General features: G+C 37.4%; 1 protein-coding gene across 3 annotated transcripts in view; it reads right to left on the bottom strand.

Annotated features, from left to right (window-relative positions):
- The window catches only part of ARHGAP15 (Rho GTPase activating protein 15), a 600173-nt gene that overhangs the window by 173520 nt on the left and 404741 nt on the right, over window positions 1-21912 (bottom strand). For all 3 annotated transcript variants that reach the window (XM_045868934.1, XM_064586464.1, XM_054506238.2), the window contains one exon: window positions 18575-18652. In XM_045868934.1, the coding sequence (XP_045724890.1) occupies window positions 18575-18652 (78 nt within the window). The remainder of the gene's footprint in view (window positions 1-18574; window positions 18653-21912) is intronic.

Genomic DNA, 21912 nt, shown 5'->3' with positions numbered 1-21912 from the left:
CACTTGTACTTTTTATTTACTCTTTTGTTTCCTGGATGGTGCTGAGCTTTGCAACCACTGTATTTTCATATACCAAAAGACCAAATATGTCCATCAATGAAAAAGTCAAATTTTTTCAATATTCTGTGATGAAAGAGACTGTGTTTTAGCTGATATAAGGAATGGGCTGACAGCATATTAAAGTCAAATACCAAGATCTGGCGCAGATGGTGAATTTCCTCCATTTTTCTTTCGAAATTTGTCTTAATAAAAAGAATCTCATCAATCTGAGCCCAAACTAAGTGAAAGTAAAGTGGGAAGACTATGGTTAGACACGGCATTCTAGTTTTTCTGTATTTCAAGGGATTTGCTTTTTTTCTCAATGAGTTAGTTCTACGCACAGTTAGACCATACCTTTATGGGCAGAAAGATGGTGTTTATGGTCATCGGCTAAAGTCATTAACTGGGATGGGACATTTCTTAGAGGAGATTATTTAGGCTTCCTGTCATTCCAACGGGAATCAACTCAGTAATATGTGATTCACATAGTTAGCAAGAGTCAACAAAAATATTTGTCATACCTTACACCAAGGGAAGAATTTAACTAGTGGATACAGCAGGGCTAGTCTTGATAAAATTGTTAAGCAAAATGTGGCTTTTAAAAATCTAACTCATTATTAGACTCCATGCCTTTTTTTTTCCTCTTATACTTCCTAAGATTTCTTCTGAGTTTGTCATTCTTTAGAATATACTCCTCTCTTCTGACTCTTTCAAGATTCCTTGTTCTTTGATGTATATTCCCTTAGAGGTATGCTAGGTTGTAACCTATTCTTCCTGATAAACAGATTTGTGTTCATGGTATTTTCTTAATGTGGAAACCTCATATAATACTTACATCCTTTTTTTAAAAAGATTTTCTTTGTTCATTTGAGAGAGAGAAAGCGAGCAGGAGGGAGAATCTGAAGTAGACTCCGAACTGAGCCCCGAGCCCCATGCGGGCTCGATCCACGACCAAGAGACCACGACCTGAGCTGAAACCAAGAGCCGAAGCTTAACCGACTGAGCCACCCAGATGCCCCTGATACTTACATTCTAACAGTCAAGTTTTATTAATCTGAAACGATAATCCGGAAGCAGAAAGTATGTGGCATGCATACTGATATGCTTTTTCTTTCCCCCAAAATAATGCCTGTGCCATACATCACTAACGGATGACAGAACTCCCGCTCACTTTTTTAGGACAATGTTTCAGTCTCCATCTTAACGTAACCACTTAACCAGCTATTAACAATCAACCACATTTAGTGTAAGAGGTGAAATGATTTGCCTCTCCTGCCTTAGCCAGATAAATTGATTCCTTAGTTGTGGCGTTTCAGGCATAGTGGAGTAACGGTGGGAAATTATTTTGTATGTGAAGAATTTCCTTCATCAGCACATAAGCATCCACCTACACTGCCATCAAATCAGGTTTGTCCATGAGTATTTTAAACATAGTTAAATAAGAGATATAGATTTGGGTGTTACTGAGCAGTGCTTTTTATATTGCCGTTTGAATATGGATGTACTCGGTGACCTAAGCGAGTTTATGTTCTACCTCCTCCAGTTCAGATTATTTATAAACTAATTCAGGGCACTTCTTTGTCAAAATAACACATTCCATCTAGAGAAGGCTAAATCAAGTACTCCAGTCCCGGCTTCCTTTTCCTTCCCCCCCTTGCCCCCAGAATAAGACTATTCATATGGAGAACAACATACAGACACTATTAGAACGGTATCATCTCTTATTTACTTCACAAAACAGAAGACAATATGGGCTGCTGTGAAATACAGATGAACTGTAATCCTCATCAGGTTTGGAAATAATGGATTCAGGCTAACATTTCCAGAAGAAATATGAAGGCAGTATTCTAAATTTCCTATTCTTTCCCAAATGAGTTTGCACAAAATGTGTCGCTAAGAAGAGTAATGTGCCCATCACATAGTGAAATTTCCCACTTGCAAAATGAAAATGAAAAGTCTGCATTTTAGGATGGCGTATTTAAACACATGCACCATGCTGTTTGTACAGTGGGGAAAAGAAAGCTCCCCCTACTGGAGCATAAAAAAGCCTCATCTCTTTCCTGCACCCCATGGTTCCGTCAGAGGCAGGAAGGCACGGAAACATGTAGTCTTCCCATTATCCCGCACAGAATCCTGGTTCTCTCATCAAAACATTACATTTTCCTCATTTCAGTTAATTAAAGGACAGCTGGACATTTCGTTATTGCACCAGTCTCAGCTCTGTCTAGTTGAAATGGGGCATGTAAAGGTCTTGGTCCCAAAGACACTTTCACCCCAAACAAATGGTTTTACAATCCGTGCCTCTGATGGAGAAATTGGAAAAAGAAGTAAAAATCATCCTTGAAGTGTGTATCTATGTGTGCCTGTGTCTGATTTTCATAACACACAAGTACATACATAGACAGGGAAAGTGAAATTGCATGGAAGAATTTTAATATATCCATATCTATATCCATATCTATGTACGTATGTATATATATACAGAAAGAGAGAGAACACAGGGACACACAGGTACACACTCCAAAGATTATTTTTATTTCTTTTTCATATATATTATACATTATATATATATATATATGTAGGAAGGAATAAAAAAAGTTGTCACATGATTAGTGAGTTGTTATTAATGGTTGGATATTAGCATTTATTGGCAAATCTCTAGACATATGAAACTCATATATATCTATTTTACTCTATAAGCATAAAAAACTAATGTAAATGCAAGAGGTTTAGAGATTTAGAGGCCTAGCCAAATTAAAGATAAAAATAATTTTCCCATGCCAATATATGAGGCAATGTGTTTTCTCAAGAGGGCAAAGGGGTTTGTACTGAAAAAGATTTTAATGAAAATTTTCTTCAGAAGAATTTCTAGACTTCCATAATTGAAGCGTTTGCTGTCTACAGAAAAACAAAACAAAACAAAACAAAAATACCTGCAGTTACCCAAATTTAAAGATATTTCTACCAATTCTAGAAGGATGGGGCATGGACGAGGGGGATATTAAGCATGTTCCATGTAAATTTTCAGAGTTTTAATGTTACTCATATGAGACACTCTGGGGACTCTAAACTCTCCTCACAATCAGGTGGGCAGCCTTCATCAGCAGAGAGATAACAGACAATTGGAACAAGTCTTGCCTTTGAAATAGGTTCAATTATAGTTCACATCCATTTTCAAGTTGAGCTTCATATTTTCATTCTTTTTCTTTTTTGAAATAAAACCTGGGGAGGGTGGCTCCTTCAGAGTTAGCAAATAAATAATGCACACGAACATTGTCTTTCCAGTCTCTCTCTGTGTGCAGGACTAAGCAAATGCTCTGCTTCTAGAGCAGCTTTGGACTCTCTGTAATAAGGAAGCCCTCTGGGTTTTGGAAGTCTGGTCATCAAGGCTCCCACTTCACAGAAATCTGAGCCATGGCCCTCATTCTGTTTGGGAAACTTATGCACTGATTGACTTTTTGAGCAGATGATTCCAAACTCTAAGGGGCGTGTGAGCTGAGGGGAGAATCTGTGTGCATGCATGTGTGACTGCGCAAGGAGAGATGGTGCATTGAAGATGTCCTTTGCTCCTTTCCTTGTATCCTTTTATATGCTTGGGTGTAACAATTTTCGGAAAATGGTGTTTTGGTACAGCCAGATAGTGTAGAGACCATCCTGGGCCAGAACCTCCACTGTTTATATGCATTTTCTAAGAAAACAAATACAGTCACAGATTGAGAATAATCCAGACTTTTTTTTTCCTCCTCTCCATCCTGATTTTATAAGACATAAAATATAAGAGATGCAACTTTTTCTAGAAGTGGACAAAATATGATTATGATCTGCAGCGAATGGGGGAAATATGCAAATCAGATTTGTCACTTGCTTCCAACAACTAGAACTGGGTTACCTCTTATAAAGGGAGAGTGCACCTCTAAACCCCCTATACTAGGTATGTTGGAACCCATAAAATTTCCAATTACTGCTTCAGAATTTATTGTGCACATATGGAAAATAATACTTGTAAAACAGAAAGGGGTTTGTGCCTTGTGCTGTCAATACTGTGAAGGATGGGGTGATTATAAAGCAAATTAACAATACTTTTAAATGTGCATTCACTTATCTTTCCAATTAAATCCTTGTTAAACAACTGCACAGACAGTAATGGTGCTTCTGCAAAGCACTGATCAAGACAGTTTTATTGTAATTTTTACTCTGCAACAATTAATCAAGTAGGCATTTTCTTTATTATTAAATTATTTAGTTAATAAATATTCTCCATTGGCTAACATATTTGTAGTTTACATGTTATTTTTGATTTTCCTACAGTGGAACATATTTGGGGATATTTCCATTTTCTAGCAAAGGGATTATGAAGGCATGTGATTTTATAAATTTATTTTCTTTACAAGAATAACTGTGAACAAGAGAAGTCCTTGAAACTTTAAACTGTTCAAAAACCCTATTTCAACCATTGTATTTTGTAAGGGATGCAAACACCTTGCTTTTAGCAGATAAGAAATGAGAGATTTTGCTTTAAGGCATCTTTCTGTTGGGGTAAGCAGGAAAATTAGCATTTTAAAAGTTCATTAATACCAGTTACAGACTTCTGAGTCATGAAGCCGCATTGTAGTTAGCATTTGCTGTTCCTATCCTAGCAAAGTGAACAGTACCTGAATATTATTCTTCTGTAAACACACAAGGTGGTAGAAAGGAACAGATGAAGATATCTGGAAGTATTTTTTTCTGCTTTTGAATTCCCAGTTTTGTGATTTGGAGGTCTGAATTTATGTAGTTAGTATACCTCACTTTTAAAGTGTTTTAATGGTTCTTTAAACAGCCTTTTGTGTTTTGTATCTTTTAAAAATTTTTAATTAGGAGGAATTCCTAGGAAACCAGATGAGTAGTGAGGGCAGTGATCTCAGGCACTTGGCTTTAGGATTCAGGGGGGCTACGTTAATTCAGAAGTAAGAATAAACGTAGAAGAGATACAACATTTTCTTGAGTCATAAAAAGAAAATTTCAGGCAAGGCTAGTTTTACAGTTGGACAACTGGTGTGATCTGAGCTGGGTCAGATCACTTTTTGAAATGCCTGATGTGAAAACTTGATATCCTCACTATTGTTCTAATTATAGGAGGTCTCTTACATTATGCTTCCCAGGACTAGCAGAGAGCCGGAGCTAGAACACTCAGATTAACAGACTGTCACCTTGGGAGCAGACTCTTGGCAGATGGGGATGATAAGTTCGGTGGTGGGTAAGGGAGAAGGGAGAGGAGGGGAAGGAACGGAGGAGATGGGGCTCTGGGTAGTAGTATGGAGAAATTGGGCTTATTAAGACAACCTCTTGAGGTGTCAGGCTTGAGGGCAGGGTGACCTGAGAGGCTCCTGAAGCGCACTTTGATTGACGACTGAGTCCCGTTGTAGGTCAGCTAGATCTCTGGGGCTAAAACATGCAATGCTGATGCCAAGACACAAGTTTCTCTTGACTGAAATAACAGGGCCTAAAAGGCCTAGAAGGTGCTTGGCACACAATGGGCATGCTGGGGAATTCAGAGGTAACTGTGAAGTGCCTCTGCCGGCAGCATTAAAGGTTGGGAAAGGGAGAGAGATTTGATGCAAAATAGATGAAAACCAGTGTTAACCACAGGCACAAAATGCTAGGGCAAGGGGGTAGGAAAGAAGTTAATCCCTATTGAGATTTTTTCCAGGAATCATGAGATTTGTCTTAAGGAGCTGAGTTCATCAGTTAGCAAGAGCTGTGATGTGCCTCTTGCTTGAAAAGACAGATAGGCTGCTCCTTCCGTTGAAACCAGTCAAACAGTACTGTGCATACATATTCCAGTCCCTCTCGCTGATGGGACAGTGAATCCCAACAGACTTCAGAGAAAGAGTAGAGAAAGGTAAGTGAATCCTTGATGGCTGTCATAACACAGAAGGAACAGATTATTAAGAACGGACAGCAGGGTACTCACTAAGGAAAAATGTAGCAGGGAATGAGGAGGCCACAAAAAGACAAACAATCTGGAGGAATGTAAAATATGAGATGAGATGGTGTAACACAGAGAAAGGCTGCTACTTAAGCAAAATGACTCCAGTGGGCCCTTTAGAATCTTCCAGATATTATGTTGAGTAGACTATTGGATATCCTGCCCACCCTGAGTGCCTCCAAGATGGAGACCAGACATTGGAACTCCATAGCAAGGCTTTCATTCCAGTTTGTCTCTAGAGTACCATGAGACACAGTGCCTTCTCGAAAGATACACTGAATGAACAAATGCAACTTTTAGCAATTCAGTTAAACTCAGGGACATTTATTTATCTATGAAGTGGATAGACTTCTTATAAAGACCTAGTGGGTCAGCATTTGAAAGTGCTTTGAGGAACTGACGTACTGACATTCTCTTGGCATGTTCTAAGGAGTAAGCTCCATTCTTTTAAAGAAGATTCACCTAATTCTTTAAAACAAATCTCCTTTTAAAAGATATATGTGCTAATTGTAGGAAATTAGGAAACAGTTTGGAAAAAAGAAGATAATAAAAATCACCAGTACCTCTTAACATTTTATGCATGTCTTGCCATTGTTTCAGAAACAGAGTTCAGCAATACACAGTAAAATAGTCTTTATTTAAAATAGACTGATCCCTAGCATGTACAAAATGCCTCACCTTCTTTTTGAAGGAAATGACTCAACCCTGGATCTAATCAATAAATTAATAAAAATGTATTGAGATTCTATCAGATGCAAGATAGTCTTTGAGGTGAAGTAGGACAGATAGACTTAAAAAACATGAGCTCTGCTCTTTAGTAGTGTCCAGTGTGTTGAGGAGATATGATATGTACATAATTTAATGATATATGACATACATATACGATAAAAATATTAATGATGATAATTATATATTAATATATATTAGTTATGTAATAATAAGTGATTATTAGAATATGGAATTTATCTCATAGAAATCCGTTATCATTATTATATCTTAATTGAACTGTTGTAAAAGCTTCCTAGCTGCTCTCCTGCTTCTACTCTTGCCCTGTAAAATTTATTCTTCTCATAGCAGTCAGAATGGTTAAAAAAAAAACAACAAATAATATCAGATCATTTCCTGATTAACTACCCCTCCCGCACTGCAGTGACTTAGATTGAAAGACAAAACTTCTTATCTTGATTTACAAGGGCCTCACTGGACAGGCTTTGCCCATCTCTCTGACTTCTGTGTCCTGATCTCATACAAGCCTGCGTTCCCTGGGACCAGTTTCCCGCTGCCTACTCAGCTCTCCCCACCACATCTCCGCAGGCCTCTCTCCTTCCTATCAGATCAGGTTTCCACTCAGATGGCTCCTCTTCAAAGAGACCTTCCCAGACCATCCAATCTCATCAGTTATTCTCTCTTACATCACTATTTCGATTCTGGACATGACTTGTAAACATCTCATATATTTGCTTATTATAAATCTCTTGACACCAAAATAACACTCCACCACAGCCCGATTCCCCAAGGTTCTCCTCAGTGCCTAGAAGAGAGCCTGGCTCATAGGAAGTTTTCAACAAATAATTTTGAATAACTAAATCCTCATCTGAAGTTTTCCTTAGGGAGATTAAAGCAGTATTTTAATCTTTAAGCTAATTTTGCTCCTTTCCTGATTCTTCTCGTATACTTTGCAGTTTGTGTCACTTTATTTGAGCCATGGCAAGTCTAGGATAGTCACTTGCAATTTGAGCCCAAGGTGTCCTTTGTCAGACTGATATGGAGCTGGCAGAGCCTTGGCCACAAGCAATGACATTGGGAGGGATCACCCTGGAAATTCACATAAGCAGGTGGCATCCTCAGTGTGATCTTTGTACCGCTTGGGGTTGGGAGTCACCCACTGCTCACTCAGACAGTCTTTCTTGGCCTAAAGGGCCAAGCTGTTAGGGCTGCCTCAGGTCTCCCAGCTTGAGAGCTATTTCCTCTCTTCACCAAGCCTCTCCTATGTGGTCCATTCTGGACAGTCAGATTGTGACTTCAGGAGGAGGTGGGAGGTGGGGACAAGTATATGGTTCATTGGATTGGTTGCACAGAGACTCTCAAATTCTGAAGATTTTCTTCTAACCATCACTGGTCATCCAACATTATTCATTAATCATTCACTTATCAAATCCATTCATATTCAACAAATATTTATTCTAAGGGGATTATGTGCCAGGTACCATAAGAGCTGGGTGACCAAAACAGGTAAAGTCTCGCTCACGTAGAGGCTGCGGTATAGAGGGGGGAGGATGGCACTGAAGCCACACACAGAGAAGCAAGGCAGTTCCAGAAAGGACGTGTTCGGCAGAAAACAAGACCCTGGGATGGCAAGTGACTGGGTAGGTAGGATGGAGGCACATGTTTCAGATGTGTTAGTCTTGCGTCTTGTCAGGTTCTGAAGGAAGCACATTTCAGGTAGACAAGAGCAAAAGCCAAGGTCCTGGTAAAGAAATGAACTTGATGGGTCTGAGGAAGGAAACCAGGGTGGATAGACAATAATGATATGACAGAGAGGGGCATGGTGATATCAGAGAGCTGGGAAAAAAGAAGAATCTGTGAAGCCTGCAGATCCTGGTATTTTCTTGACAATTCATACCAAATAGATCACCAGTCTTTTTGGCTATTGGACTGGAATAGCCATGGAAATACAGGCTCTATGTCCATGAGAGTGTCATGTGTTGTATTTGCTGCTGTGGTTTCAGCATCCTGCACGTTGCCTGGCACATGATGGGAGCTCTGTAAGTGTCTGCCAATGAATGAAGGATGGAAAAGCTAAAATCGTATTTTATGGAGCTCACCTCTAATCCTGATGTGCTGGGACCCTCAGAAAGGAAGAAAGTTTACAGGTATCTCTGCCATTCCTTCCAGGGGGCCCAGGAATATGAGGGCATACAAGAGAATGCGTTTGGAAGCCTCTTTGACTCTAAGTCATTCAGATTTTCACTTGAGCATTACTTCAGTCCCCCACATTTGTAAATTTTGGACACTTTATCTTGAGCGTTTGCGTGGAAACCTGAAAAAAAAAATCCTTCTTTGCCTTGCACCTGTTACTTTTCCTTTTTAGAAGCAGCTTTGAGGTGATGAGAATACTTATTTTTCTATAGCACACTTTTGTTAGAAAATGCTCCTAAACTACACAGAAAGCTTGGAAAAGAGGCGCTAGATAAATATATGTGAGTCACAGAAGATGAAATTACCAGCAACAGGGACTTCCTGTGTGAAAACAAAAACAAAAGCATCCTTTCAAAGTTCAAAAATTCAGTATATGAGGTTAACAAGAGCAATAGTTTCATTGCTATTATCCAACACAGATTTTTTGTCTACGTGGCCATTCCCAACATTTTGGGGAGCCGAGATGGCAAGCCGAGTTATACCACTGCTCTCAATTTCATTCCTGACTTGCCTAATTGCTAATAGCATACTTTGTGAAGGAAGAGTAAGCCGTTATCTCCTCAAACTGTCATATGAAGGCAGAAAATGGGGATACAGGGTTCTTCACTCTTCATTTCTGTCCCTTGATTCTTTTATCCAATCTAAAATGAAATGTTCATTTATAAGAGTCTGGGAGAAAATATGATGTAAAATATAGCTTGAGTTTTCTTTACTGAGATACCCAAGAAACGGAACGTAACACAACATATCAATGAATGTTGACATGGAGTTGGTTTGTATTAAAAGTTCATCAGTTTATTATGTAGGAACATATCTTTATTCAGTCCATACACAGTCTCAGGCACTTTGCTATCTCGGGGATACAGTGATGAATCAAACTTCCTACTCCTCCTGATGAACTCACAGGCAGTTAGGTGTTATTTATTAAAAGGGTCCTTTAAATGAAGTTTTCTCTTATAAAAGGGTTCCACAGACTGAACACCAAGAAAGTATAGTATTATAATAGGAATAAGTGGTTTGGGATTCTTTGATGTTAAAAAGAAGAACATGTTTCTCCGCCCCTTCCCCATGGTAAATTGAATCCAGCACTCAGCAATATATTCTTTGGAGTAGGTTTAAAATGGATTCACTGTCTGGCTTCAAACCATATTAATATTGCAGCCTTAGAAAAGTTACTTAATCTTTCTGAACCACAATTTTCTTGTATGAATAATGTGGATCATAAAGTTTATCTACCTTGCAAACTTTTATGAGGGTGAAAGCTAAGTCTAATTTTCCATACCCGCCATGCAGTAGATTCTCAATTAAATGCTAGCTAGCATCAGCATCAGCATCATTCTGTTACATTTTAAAATATTATTTACTCCCTAGCTTTTTAAAGCAAATCTTTAGGTAACTTAATTTACCTAAATTCTTTTTAATTTATTCGAGAATCTACATTGGGAAAAGATTGTAGTTGTAAAAGAAATATGAGTAATGTTAATCATACTACTAACATACACGTTGTAGCCATGGCATTTTTTAGTTGTACTCCAAATTATGACTCAGAGTTCATAAAAATTGGTGAGCATGATTACATCAATCAATAGTCAAAGAGAAAACCTCTCACCACTCGAAATTTTATCAAAAAAGGAGTTCATAGTCTATTTCTGCCTTATGCAAATGCAAACCTTGTATATTTTATGGCTTGTAGGTCATGTCTCCACTAGATAACCAGCATAAAAGTAGCTGGATATTGTGCGGGGGTTCCCGTACCTGGCTATGCACTTGACTCACTTAGGGAGTTTTTCTTTTGACATGCATGCATATAGCTCCAACCCCAGACTTTCTACATCAGAATTTTTATGACTGGCCTCCAAAATCTTTACTTTTAAAAGCTCCCCAACTTGATTCTTCGGGTAGATAGACTTTAACATGATCCCTAATTATCCCCTGCTCCTTGTGTTTATGCCTTGTATAATCCCCTCCCCTGGGGTATGGATAGGAACTATGACTTGATTCTAACCATCAAAAGGCACCAAAGGTGATGGGATATAACCTTTATGGTTATCTTACCTAGGATTATAACTTCTGCTTTAGATACTAATCTCTCTCCCTTGCTGTTTTCATGAAATAAGCTGCCTATGGAGAGGTCCACAAGGCCTCTGGCCAACAGCCTGTAATGTTGAGGTCTTGAGTCCAACAAACCACAAGGAACTAAATCCTAATAATCATGTGAGCTTGGAAGCCAACCTATCTCCTGCTGAGCCTCCAGATGAGGACCACCCCTAGCCAACATCTTGATAGTAACTTTATGGGGAATCCAGCTAATCTATGCCCAAACTTCTGACCCACAAAAACTGGGAGATAATAAATGTGTGTTGCTCTAAATAGCTAAGCTGGTGGTAATATTGTTATGTAGCAGTGGATAACTAATACAGTTCTGAAATGTAGTTAGTGTCCACAATCAGCGATACCAAGCATAGTTACGAGCAGAGGTAAGCTTGTTGTGTTTCTCCACTATTTTTTAATTTTTATTACTTAATACTGTTGGTGATGATGATGATTTATGATGATGATGGATTTTTATAAATATCCTTGGGGGTTTCCTTGGGGATTGGCAGTTGCATAACTCACTGATTTAATTTCTGGACTCGATGGCCAAATCTACACGGAAAAGCCATAACTGAATTAAGACCTAAAATTTGAGTAGATTTTACTCAACCTCTCCCATGAACATGGATGGGGCTATTCTTTTGGAATCGGGCAAATCCCAAAAGCCTATTGATAAAATAAAACTAAATATCTCCTTTGTGTTCAGGAACCTCCAAATCCTATGAATTTGACTAGTGAAACAAATCACTGGATGGCAGGGAGTCTCCACAGCTTCCCCATACTTGATATTTCTTCTTAGAAAAGGAATCTTGGGGTGCCTGGGTGGCTCAGTCGTTAAGCGTCTGCCTTCAGCTCAGGTCATGATCCCGGGGTCTTGGGATCAAGCCCCACATCGGGCTCCCTGCTCAGTGGGGAGTCTGCTTCTCCCTCTCCTACTCCCTGCTTGTGTTCCCTCTCTTGCTGTCTCTCTCTCTGTCAAATAAATAAATAAAATCTTAAAAAAAAATAGAAAAGGAATCTTAATATCATCAAAGAAAATTCAATCACATGGAAGCCAAAACCATACTTGATTATTAATATTTAGTATCATGGTTGTATTAAGAAAACTAAGTTGTATTGATTTGACTTAATCTAACATCTTAAAGTTCGTACTAAATATCACTTGACTGATACAGAGTTTTTAAAGTCCTCACATTTTCCTTCCATTCCCATTTTGGAAATAAAGAGTCTGAGATTCAATGGGGTTAAAATTGCTTCCATTAGACTAACAAATAGCTCAGAAGCAAGATAAGGAGGCAGTTCCATTGTTTCCCACCCAGTGCTCTCTCCACTGGATGGTCTCTGCCTTTGTTTCATCACAGCGTTAAGTAGGCTCCTCATTGCTTGGCATGTAACAAATTACAAAATATAACTCACATTAAATGTATGATATAATTTTGCTTTAAAATAAGTAGCCAGGGGTGCCTGGGTGGCTCAGTTGGTTAAGCAACTGCCTTTGGCTCAGGTCATGATCCTGGAGTCCCGGGATCGAGTTCCATATTGGGCTCCTTGCTCAGCAGGGAGTCTGCTTCTCTCTCTGACCCTCCTCCCTCTCTGTCTCTCTGTCTCTCATTCTCTCTCTCGCAAATAAATAAAATCTTAAAAAAAAAAAAAAGTTAAAATAAGTAGCCAGAATTTGTGTATTTTAGATACTAGAAGTATTCATAAAGTTATTAGAATATTGTGTAAAAACTGGGGCTCCTGGCTGGTTCGGTCAGCAGAGCATGTGACTCTTGATCTCAGGGTTGTGAGTTCGAGCCTCACACTGGGTGTAGAGAGTACCTAAAAATAACATCTTCAAAAAAAAAAAAAAGAATATTGTGTAAAACCTAAAGACTATATAAATGTGTGTGAATGGGAAGAGCTTATTGTTTGACTTCCTTTCAGCATTATTTACAAATGACAATACATTTTCTTGAGCAACTAGAAAGCAATACAAGTTTTGCCATCAATAGTCTTTGAGCTCCCTGACTCAATGTAGCTGAAAAATGAGGTCTACAAAAGTTTCCAAAGCCCTGAACAATATTAGAGTCTGGCCCTTTTATGATCAAGTGATCTTTTCAGCTTTAATGGGAAAAATAAATCATTGTTAAAAGATAATCTTATCACATGGAAGCCAGAGAGATGCAATATCAATGATTCGACTTACCAAAAAACTGCCCTGTGGAATGGGATAAAGCAAATAACAGTTTGTTTTGTTGTTGCTGTTGTTGGCAGTCCCAGCGAAGTAGGCTTAAGGAAATACCTTGTTTTAAAAATAATAAGAGGGCAATATAAATGCATTTAATAGAAAAGTGAATGGACTTGATACAAGGGCTATTTTATAAGAACAGAACTGCCAATTGTTCACATTCTTCCTCTCTTTCCTCTTTTATTCGATTTTTGATGCTGCAAATAATATGAAAAGCATGGGCGTAGCTCTAAAGTTAATGCTTTGCTTGGCATTGTGGTACAAATCTATATAAAAGTAGTTTAGATGTAGTTGGTAACACGAAATTGTTTCTCTAATAGTTTGTTTTCAATGGAGCTTATTCTTAGCATGTTCAAAATAAGCAAATTCATCTCTTTAAGCCAATGTTTAATTTGGATTATTATGCCAATAAAATCTGGGTGAATAAAGATATGCAAAGTGCAAGACTGTAAATTAATGGGAAAAAAAAAAAACCTTTCCCATTTAAAACAACACACACACACAATCATATGCACACACACACATACACACACCCACACACCCACACACCCAATTAAGATTCTTGGCCACGTAGATTTATAGCATTTATATATTTTGTTCCTCTGGGTGTGAAAAAGTGAAGGAGGGTGTCCCTAAGATTCTTCCTGTAAATTTTTTTCCTATATATGGAAAACATGTTTAAAATCCTGGTGGGAAGTAACTTCCTCCAGTTCAGAGAAATGGTTAGAGGGAATATTTGTTACTGTGTACTAAGAAACACCAGTCTGGAAAATTCCCACTCGGTTCTTCCCCCAGTGCTTCATAGTTCTCCCATTGGCTCATGGGCTTGCGAAGCTTCATAGTCAATATTTTCCAAAAAGGATGCCAGTCTTTCTTGTCCCTTTTTTAAAGGGTGAAAGAGAACATCGAAGCGGTACCGAAAGAGAGTCTGAACTGAATTTGGGGTTTGGGCAATAAGCCTAGATGGGCAGCTGAAACCAGAATGTTAATGTCAGGAGGAGGGGAACTCAACCTAATGGGATTTCCAAGACCCACTGTTGAAAGTTCTCAAGACAGTTATGCAGCATCCTCAATGCCGAAGTCGGTCCTTTGCAAAAGTACCCCCAAGCAAGAAAACCATCAGGTCACAGATCATTCTGAAGAATCAACACAGTGTCACAGGCTGTTGACAGGTTGACATCTAAGGGTCATGGACCAGTTTTCTTTGGGGGATGCCCTCATAGAGTGGAAGTGTTGCATCAGCAAAATGTCACTGAAAGCTGTCACCAAATACAGTAAACAAGGCAAAGCACTGCTTATTCATGCACTGATGGCCCAGTAAATCAAGAGTTCTCAATGACTGCTGACGGCTGCAACAGAATATTGTATTAAAGAAGTTTCTCGGTCCAAACACAGATACATAAAGCCCTACAGAGAATGGCAATGCCAGGATTCTTCCCAACTGTGATGTTTGGCATTTTCCTCCACGTTTTTCTTTCTTGACCTAGTTTAGCCAAACTCCTATGGCAGTACTTGTCATTTACAAGCACTGGAAAGCAGGTGTAAACAGAAAGTGACTAACAAGTGCGTGTAGCATGAAAAGACTGATACTCACTTTTGTAAGAAGGTAATCAACAATTAATGAATGGCAGCAGTGGCCTTCAGCAAAGGCTCTGAGTCAGAGGCACCAGGAATCTAGTCCTAACTCTTTCATGGACTTGAACTATGACCCTAGGATATTATTTAATGTCTCTGAGCCTCAGTTTCCTCACCTTTAAAATGGGAACAATAATAGTGCCTATTCTATGGGATGGTAGAAAGCACTAAATTAAATGAGATAAGTGAAGCACTTAGTACAGTGTCTGGCACATAGTAAGTTATGAAAATATGTTAGCTACTTTTATAACAATAATTATTATGATTATTATCATCATTACTAGTTATAATTAGAACATGCTTTTCAAAAGTGATCACTTTGAATTTAACTTGTATGCCATCTGATCTGGAAGTATAATGAGGGTATCCAATTCCTACTGATTTAGTGAGTCAAACAGAAAACCAAAACAAATTGAATCATTCAACTGGTGTATTTAGAATTGCTGATGATTATAGCATTCAAGAAAGTTAGTGAAATACATAAATTGCAATTGAACTGTTCTTGAAAATCCCCCAAATCAGTTTTCATTTGTCTAGCCTAATGGTGGGTAGGACTTGTTCATTTTTAAAATGTATATTTAGAACCTTCCAAAAAGGAAACCTTGTGGAATGTGAACATGGAGGAGACAAAAGGTGTTAATACAAAGGGAATATGCCCAAATCATGTATGTTCCATCTTTGAAAACAAAGAAGAATGTATTGCATTCACATGTCGCTTTATGCTTTTTGTGGAATTCTCTATCACTCATTGCCATTTTATTTCATTGCATGCACGCGCGCACACGCGCACACACACACACACTCACACACGCACATGCACAAAGGGGAGGCTACAATGTACACAGTCAGCCTCTTTGTACCCAGCACTGCTTCTCTTCTAAGTCATCTCTGCTGTTAGAGACCAGTGTGCAGATGGAGGGGAAGGTATGGTGTCAGCACCAAAGTTATGGGTCCACTCCAGAGAGTTCATTCAAAGGATAATCTGATCAGCAAAATTTGAGACAGGCCGGTATATGCATTCTTTTATCATCTAATTCAAAAAACTCCACAACACAACTTGGATGAAATCGCCAGTATCAAAGGTCCTAATGTAGCATAATTTGTGTTGAGCATGCTGCATTGTGACAGTGCTATAAACCAGTGAGACAGTTTACTGACAATTCTGTGCTACCAGATACCAACTCAGGCCTCTGTCCAGCTTTACATTGTCAACTCTTGTGGAAACATGAGCAGTTACACAGCCTCAGAGGACGCTGAAGTCTGGATTGCAAAAGATGAGATGGACAGATTTCATATTTTCATTGCAGATTTTTTTTTTTGCCTTTTCAAACTGCTGAGCATAATTTTTTTTAAAGGCAGGAAATGCAACTAGTGTTTGTTTCTAGCATGGCTTCTGTTTTGAGATTTCTTCTTTGTAGAAGAAATGTGTTGCCCAGCTGTCTAGAATCCCAATCAGGATATGGCTTCAGTATGAAATATATTAAAAGAATGATTTTAGCTGGTTATAAGCAGGAACGAAAATGAGGCTGGGCCTATTTTATCCAGTTTTTACTCACAGAGGGGGCATTCTGGTTCAGTCCAGTGGGGCCAATAGGAATAGATGAAGTAAAGCTAAGTTCTGGGGGGAAGGGGGTTGCTTTATTTTTTACTTTTTTGTAATTATTTTGTTTGTTTTTGTTTCTGTTTTTGCCTTGGAAGGAAGAGTAATTGTGAAACATAAAGGTTCATATAGTGAGCAAAAAGAGCTGAGGAGATTCTCAGTTATAAAGATTCTCAGAAATAAAAATCATGTGTCCACTGGCTAGAAGTATTGCAGTCAACACTTAAAAGGGTAGTTCAACCCAAATTAAACTGTTGGAGGATTTAATGCTTCTCAGTATTAATATTTTTCCTATTTGCAACACACACACATTATTCAACAAATATTAATTAAAACCTCTGTTTATGCACACCCTAGGGCTACTGTTGGTTAATGGGGTAAGAGACAAAGATGATTCCAGTCCTACCTTTTAAGATGTACAGAGATTGTTGCAGAGACAGATATTTCAACCAGTATTCTATCCTTAACCAACTTAAGATGTTTTAGTCTGCTTGTTTTCTAGAATATTTCCTATTTTTTATTTTTATTTTTTAAAATTCATAGTTTTTTAAAGAAAAGTTTCAGATTTACAGAAAAACTGAATGGAAAATATAGAGTTCCCATATACCCCTTCAACCCCCTACGCCAACACACAATTCCCCTATTTTTAACATTTTTTATTAGTGTGGTACATTTGTTACAATTGATGAACCAATATTGATACATTGTTATTAACTAAAGTCTATAGTTTACATTAAAGTTCACTCTTAGTGTTGTGTATTACATAGATTTGACAAATGTATACTGACATTTATCCATTATAATATCAAACAGAATAGTTACATGGCCCTAAAAATCCCCTGTGCTTATTGATTCATCCCCATCTCCCCCCAGATCCTTTGCTACCACTGATCTTTTACTGTCTCCATAGTTTTCCCTTTTCCAGAACGTCATAGTTTTGGAATGATACAGTACAAAGCCTTTTCAAGCTGGCTTCTTTCACTTAGCAATATACATTTAAGGGTCCTCCAAGTCTTTTGGTAACTTGAGAGCTCATTTCTTTTTATCACTGAATAATATTCCATTATATGTATGGGCCACAGTTTTTTTTACCCATTTACCTATTGATAGACATCTTGGCTGCTTTCAAGCTTTATCAATTATGAATAAAGTGGCTGGAAATATTTGTGCACAGGTTTTTGTGTGAACACAATCAAGGAGCAATTGCTGGATAGTATGGTATAAATATGTTTTCCTAAGAACCTACCAAACTCTTTGAAAGTTCCAGTACCATTCTGCATTTCAACCAGCAGTGGATGGGAATTCCTTGTTGCTCCACATCCTTGTCAGCATTTGTGGCTGCCAGTGGCTTAGCTTTTGGCCATCCGAACAGGTGTTTAGTAGTATCGCATTATTGTTTTTTATTTGTTTGTTTGTTTTTATAAGATTTTATTTATTTATTTGACAGAGAGAGACACAGCGAGAGAGGGAACACAAGCAGGGGGAGTGGGAGAGGGAGAAGCAGGCTTCCCATGGAGCAGGGAGCCTGATGCAGGGCTCGATCCCAGGACCATGGGATCATGACCTGAGCCTAAGGCAGACGCTTAATGACTGGGCCACCCAGGCGCCCCTCGCATTATTGTTTTAATTTGTAATTCTCTGATGATATATGTATTTCCTAATTTTTAATTCTCTTACCTATTACATATTTTTCTAACATCTGTGATTTTGACCTTTATGTTTCAATCATTCATTTATTCAATTATTTATCCACATGCATTCAGTGTCTACTATATGCCAGTAACACTTTTCAAAGCTAGGCTATTTTTCTTTCTTTTACCCTCTTATTATTCTTTTTTCATTTTCAGTTTGTCATATTCCACTAATTATTTATTTCACATAAACTGTTAGTTTGTTCCTCTCTCTAGTCTATTAATCTCCAAGTAAACTGGCTATCTCTTACTTCTCTGGTGATAATTGTTTCATTTCTTCAACTTTCTCTTGTTCCCTTCAAAACTTTCATCATTATAGATTCATAATACATACAGCACAGAGTCTGTATTGCTAGAGATGAAACTACTGAAAAAAATGAAGTGAAGAAATCACTTACCTTGGTTGACAATAAATCTTAACTTCTGTATTGTTGCCAGATTGCCACTAACTCGGTATATTCCATCAACATCGAGACCTGAAAATAAAAGGGCATGTTTTATATTTGCTCATAAAAGAACTGAGAGGGTAAAAGCAAAAAAATTAAATGTGGGAAGGAAGGTAATAGTAAATCAATGCCAAATATCCTTTCCTCATAGAGAAGACAAATTTCTATGTTCTAAACCAAGCAATCTTCAATAGTTTAATTTCAACAAACTATTCATAAATTCAGTCATAGTCAATCATCAACAAATTTGAATCTAGTTTAATCATAGAAGTGTAATAGGTAGCATTGGATTTCACACTATAGTTAAGATTTAGTCCCAACACAGGAATTAAACTGGTGGTAGGTAGGAGAAAAACCTTCACTTATATATTATTGCCCCTTTCTGGACAGAAAACAACCCAAGGCATCTGTGGGATCTCCTTCCTTCCTACTTTCCTCCTTCCCTCCTTCCTTTCCTTTCTTATTCTATTCTATTCTATTCTATTCTATTCTATTCTATTCTATTCTATTCTATTCTATTCTATTCTATTCCATTCCATTCCATTCCATTCTATTCTATTCCATTCAGCCCCGTCCTGTTTCATCCCATCCCGTTTCATCCGATCCCATTCAATTCCATTCTCTTTTTTCTTGTAATTCTATAACATAGTATGCATTGGTCTAATTATTTTAAACTAGAAGAAAATTCTAGGGCGCCTGGGTGGCTCAGATGGTTAAGCGTCTGCCTTCGGCTCAGGTCATGATCTCAGGGTCCTGGGATCGAGTCCCGCATCAGGCTTCCTGCTCCTTGGGAGCCTGCTTCTCCCTCTGCCTCTCTCTCTCTCTCTCTCTCTCTGTCTCTCATGAATAAATAAATAAAATCTTTAAAAAAAAAAAAAGAAGAAAATTCTATTCCAGATGTATAAATAGTTTGATAATCTCTAGTATATTACAGGTAATGGGGGTACTCTCTTATGGAGGGATAGTAAAGAAAAAAGTCTTTGACAAAATGCTGAAATTAGTTTCAGAGTATTTTAAAACTGGTCATCTATCATTCAAAATAACTTATCCTGGCAGTGGATTTGGACGATCAACCACTTGTTTTCCACACATCTATTTATAGCATCTAGTTATTTCCATGACCAAGTTATTGAAAATTGAGGAAACAGGAAAATAGAAAGAGAAACACTTACTGAAACACTATTATTGTCCCTAAGGAATGTGGATAACATAATTTTAATGTCAAGAGTGTATATTCCTTGATGTGTCCAGGCCCTCAGAGAGGCCAAGGATGAGGTTACCACCCAACTATCTCAGCTATTTATGGAAATGGCATAGCACCAAGATTAAACATTGTAATTCACAATCATACGTATTAAATGAGTTGGTAGAAATTATTGTCATAATATAAAAGAATAAGGGCTTTGTAAAGCTCTTTATAGTAGGAATACTTCTGCCATTGTGCAAAATATTTCATCAATAGTTTAGGGTAGAATAACATAACTTGCAACACTGGCATTGATGGTATAATTCAAAATAATCATTCACTATTTTTTAATATTTTATTTTTTTAGAGCAGTTTTAGTTTATAGCAAAATTGAAGGGAAGGTACAGAGATTTCCCATATGCTTCCTGTCCCTCATAGACGCATAGCCTCCTCCATTATCAGCACCCCCCACTAGGGTGATACATTTTCACAATTGAGGAACCTACATTGATACATTATAATCAATGTTTTTTGTTGCATTATGGTTCATTTTGGTGGTGTACATTCTGTGGGTGTGGACAAATACATAATGACACGTATCCATCATTATAGAATGATACAAAGTATTTTCCCTCCCCTATAAATCCTCTCTGCCCTACTATTCATCTCCATGATTTTTACCCTTCCATGTGATAAACTACAGAGCAGTTTGGAATAACATCAATAAAATGGAATAGTTGTTAGCAAATGTATTAATTGGTTTGAGTTTTGTAGTTCTAGAATAATCTAATAATAAATCACTGTCTCTGTCCCTTCATGAGAATTATGAATTTGTGAGGAATTAAGATGAGGTTGGACACCTTTTAGTGTGTATGAGTGTCTAAGACACATCATATATTTATAAAAATCACATATATCATTTCGTCCTAATGCACAAAATAGCTCCATTAATCAAAAGTTACTCCAGTGTGTTTGCTTTTAAGTACAATGTGCATTTGACAACTGAAATGTAACACTAATCCTAATTAAAATTTTTCTAATAGGTAACTCCTAGGTTTAGTATGTGACCATTTTGGTCTTCAGTATATACATTATATCCAGAACTTTATAATTTATTACCCATTACTTTTCTTGTTTTGTCATTAGCTAGTGTTTGGTACCTAGATTTACCCTAAAAATTTTAAATAATATGATAGATTTTAGAAATATTAAAACTTCCAAGTAAGTATGTCCCTTTCAAAATATTTCCTCTTGGGGTTATACTTATTTTTTTCTGAACATGTAGCTATTAGGGAAAATAAAATCACCTTCAGTGGCTCCATATTATCTGTAGAAAAATTTTTCTGGTGGCAAGTTTGGGGTCTTTGGTAATAGTTTTGTAATTGGAGCTAGATAAAGGTCATTCAAAACCATGGTTGGTGAATAATGTCAGCCTGCTTGCCATCACAAACAGACAAAATTTCACCAAATAAAAGTGGTCTGGTATTTTCCCATGAGTTACCAGTTTCTTTGAAAGAATGTGAGAAAGAGGATATTTTAGTAAATAGAAACATTGATGTAATATGCAGACCTACATTCTCCAAGTGAGAAATCTTAATATGATTTTTATAGAATTGGTTAAATTAGCCCTATTTAAAATAATGATTCAAGGTGAAATGTTGTTTAAACTCTGTTACAATACAAACAAGAAAATTTGCTATATAATTCTTTTTAAAATCAGTTTTTGTTTTGCTAATTAATTAGTTGGACCCTTATCAGAGGTCAATAGTAAATGATGTTACTTGAATGTCAATGAATTTTTGTTGCAAATAAGGACTTTACTTAAGTTTTACTTTATATGCATATCTCTTTATTCAAGGTATAAAATCAAGCACATTTCTATTTTGAAGCTGGGACTCTTTCTTTTCTAATTATTTTATATGTTATTGTAAATGCATATGTTGTCTAGAGGTGTAAGCTGAATTTCAATTACTAAAATTACCCAGGATCGAAAACTTTCTTTTCCTTTTCTAGAAATTTAAAGTTACAACATAAGAAGTACCCCCCCACACACACACACACTTGGTGTTTCATAAATTTCAGTAGAAGTTTTTTCTTTGTCTTT

Source organism: Mirounga angustirostris, unplaced genomic scaffold, assembly GCF_029215605.1.
Source record: "Mirounga angustirostris isolate CCGP_5_RB_7025 unplaced genomic scaffold, mMirAng1.0.hap1 SCAF_3, whole genome shotgun sequence".
Taxonomy (NCBI): domain Eukaryota; kingdom Metazoa; phylum Chordata; class Mammalia; order Carnivora; family Phocidae; genus Mirounga; species Mirounga angustirostris.
This window is presented reverse-complemented; position numbering and strand designations above follow the sequence as displayed.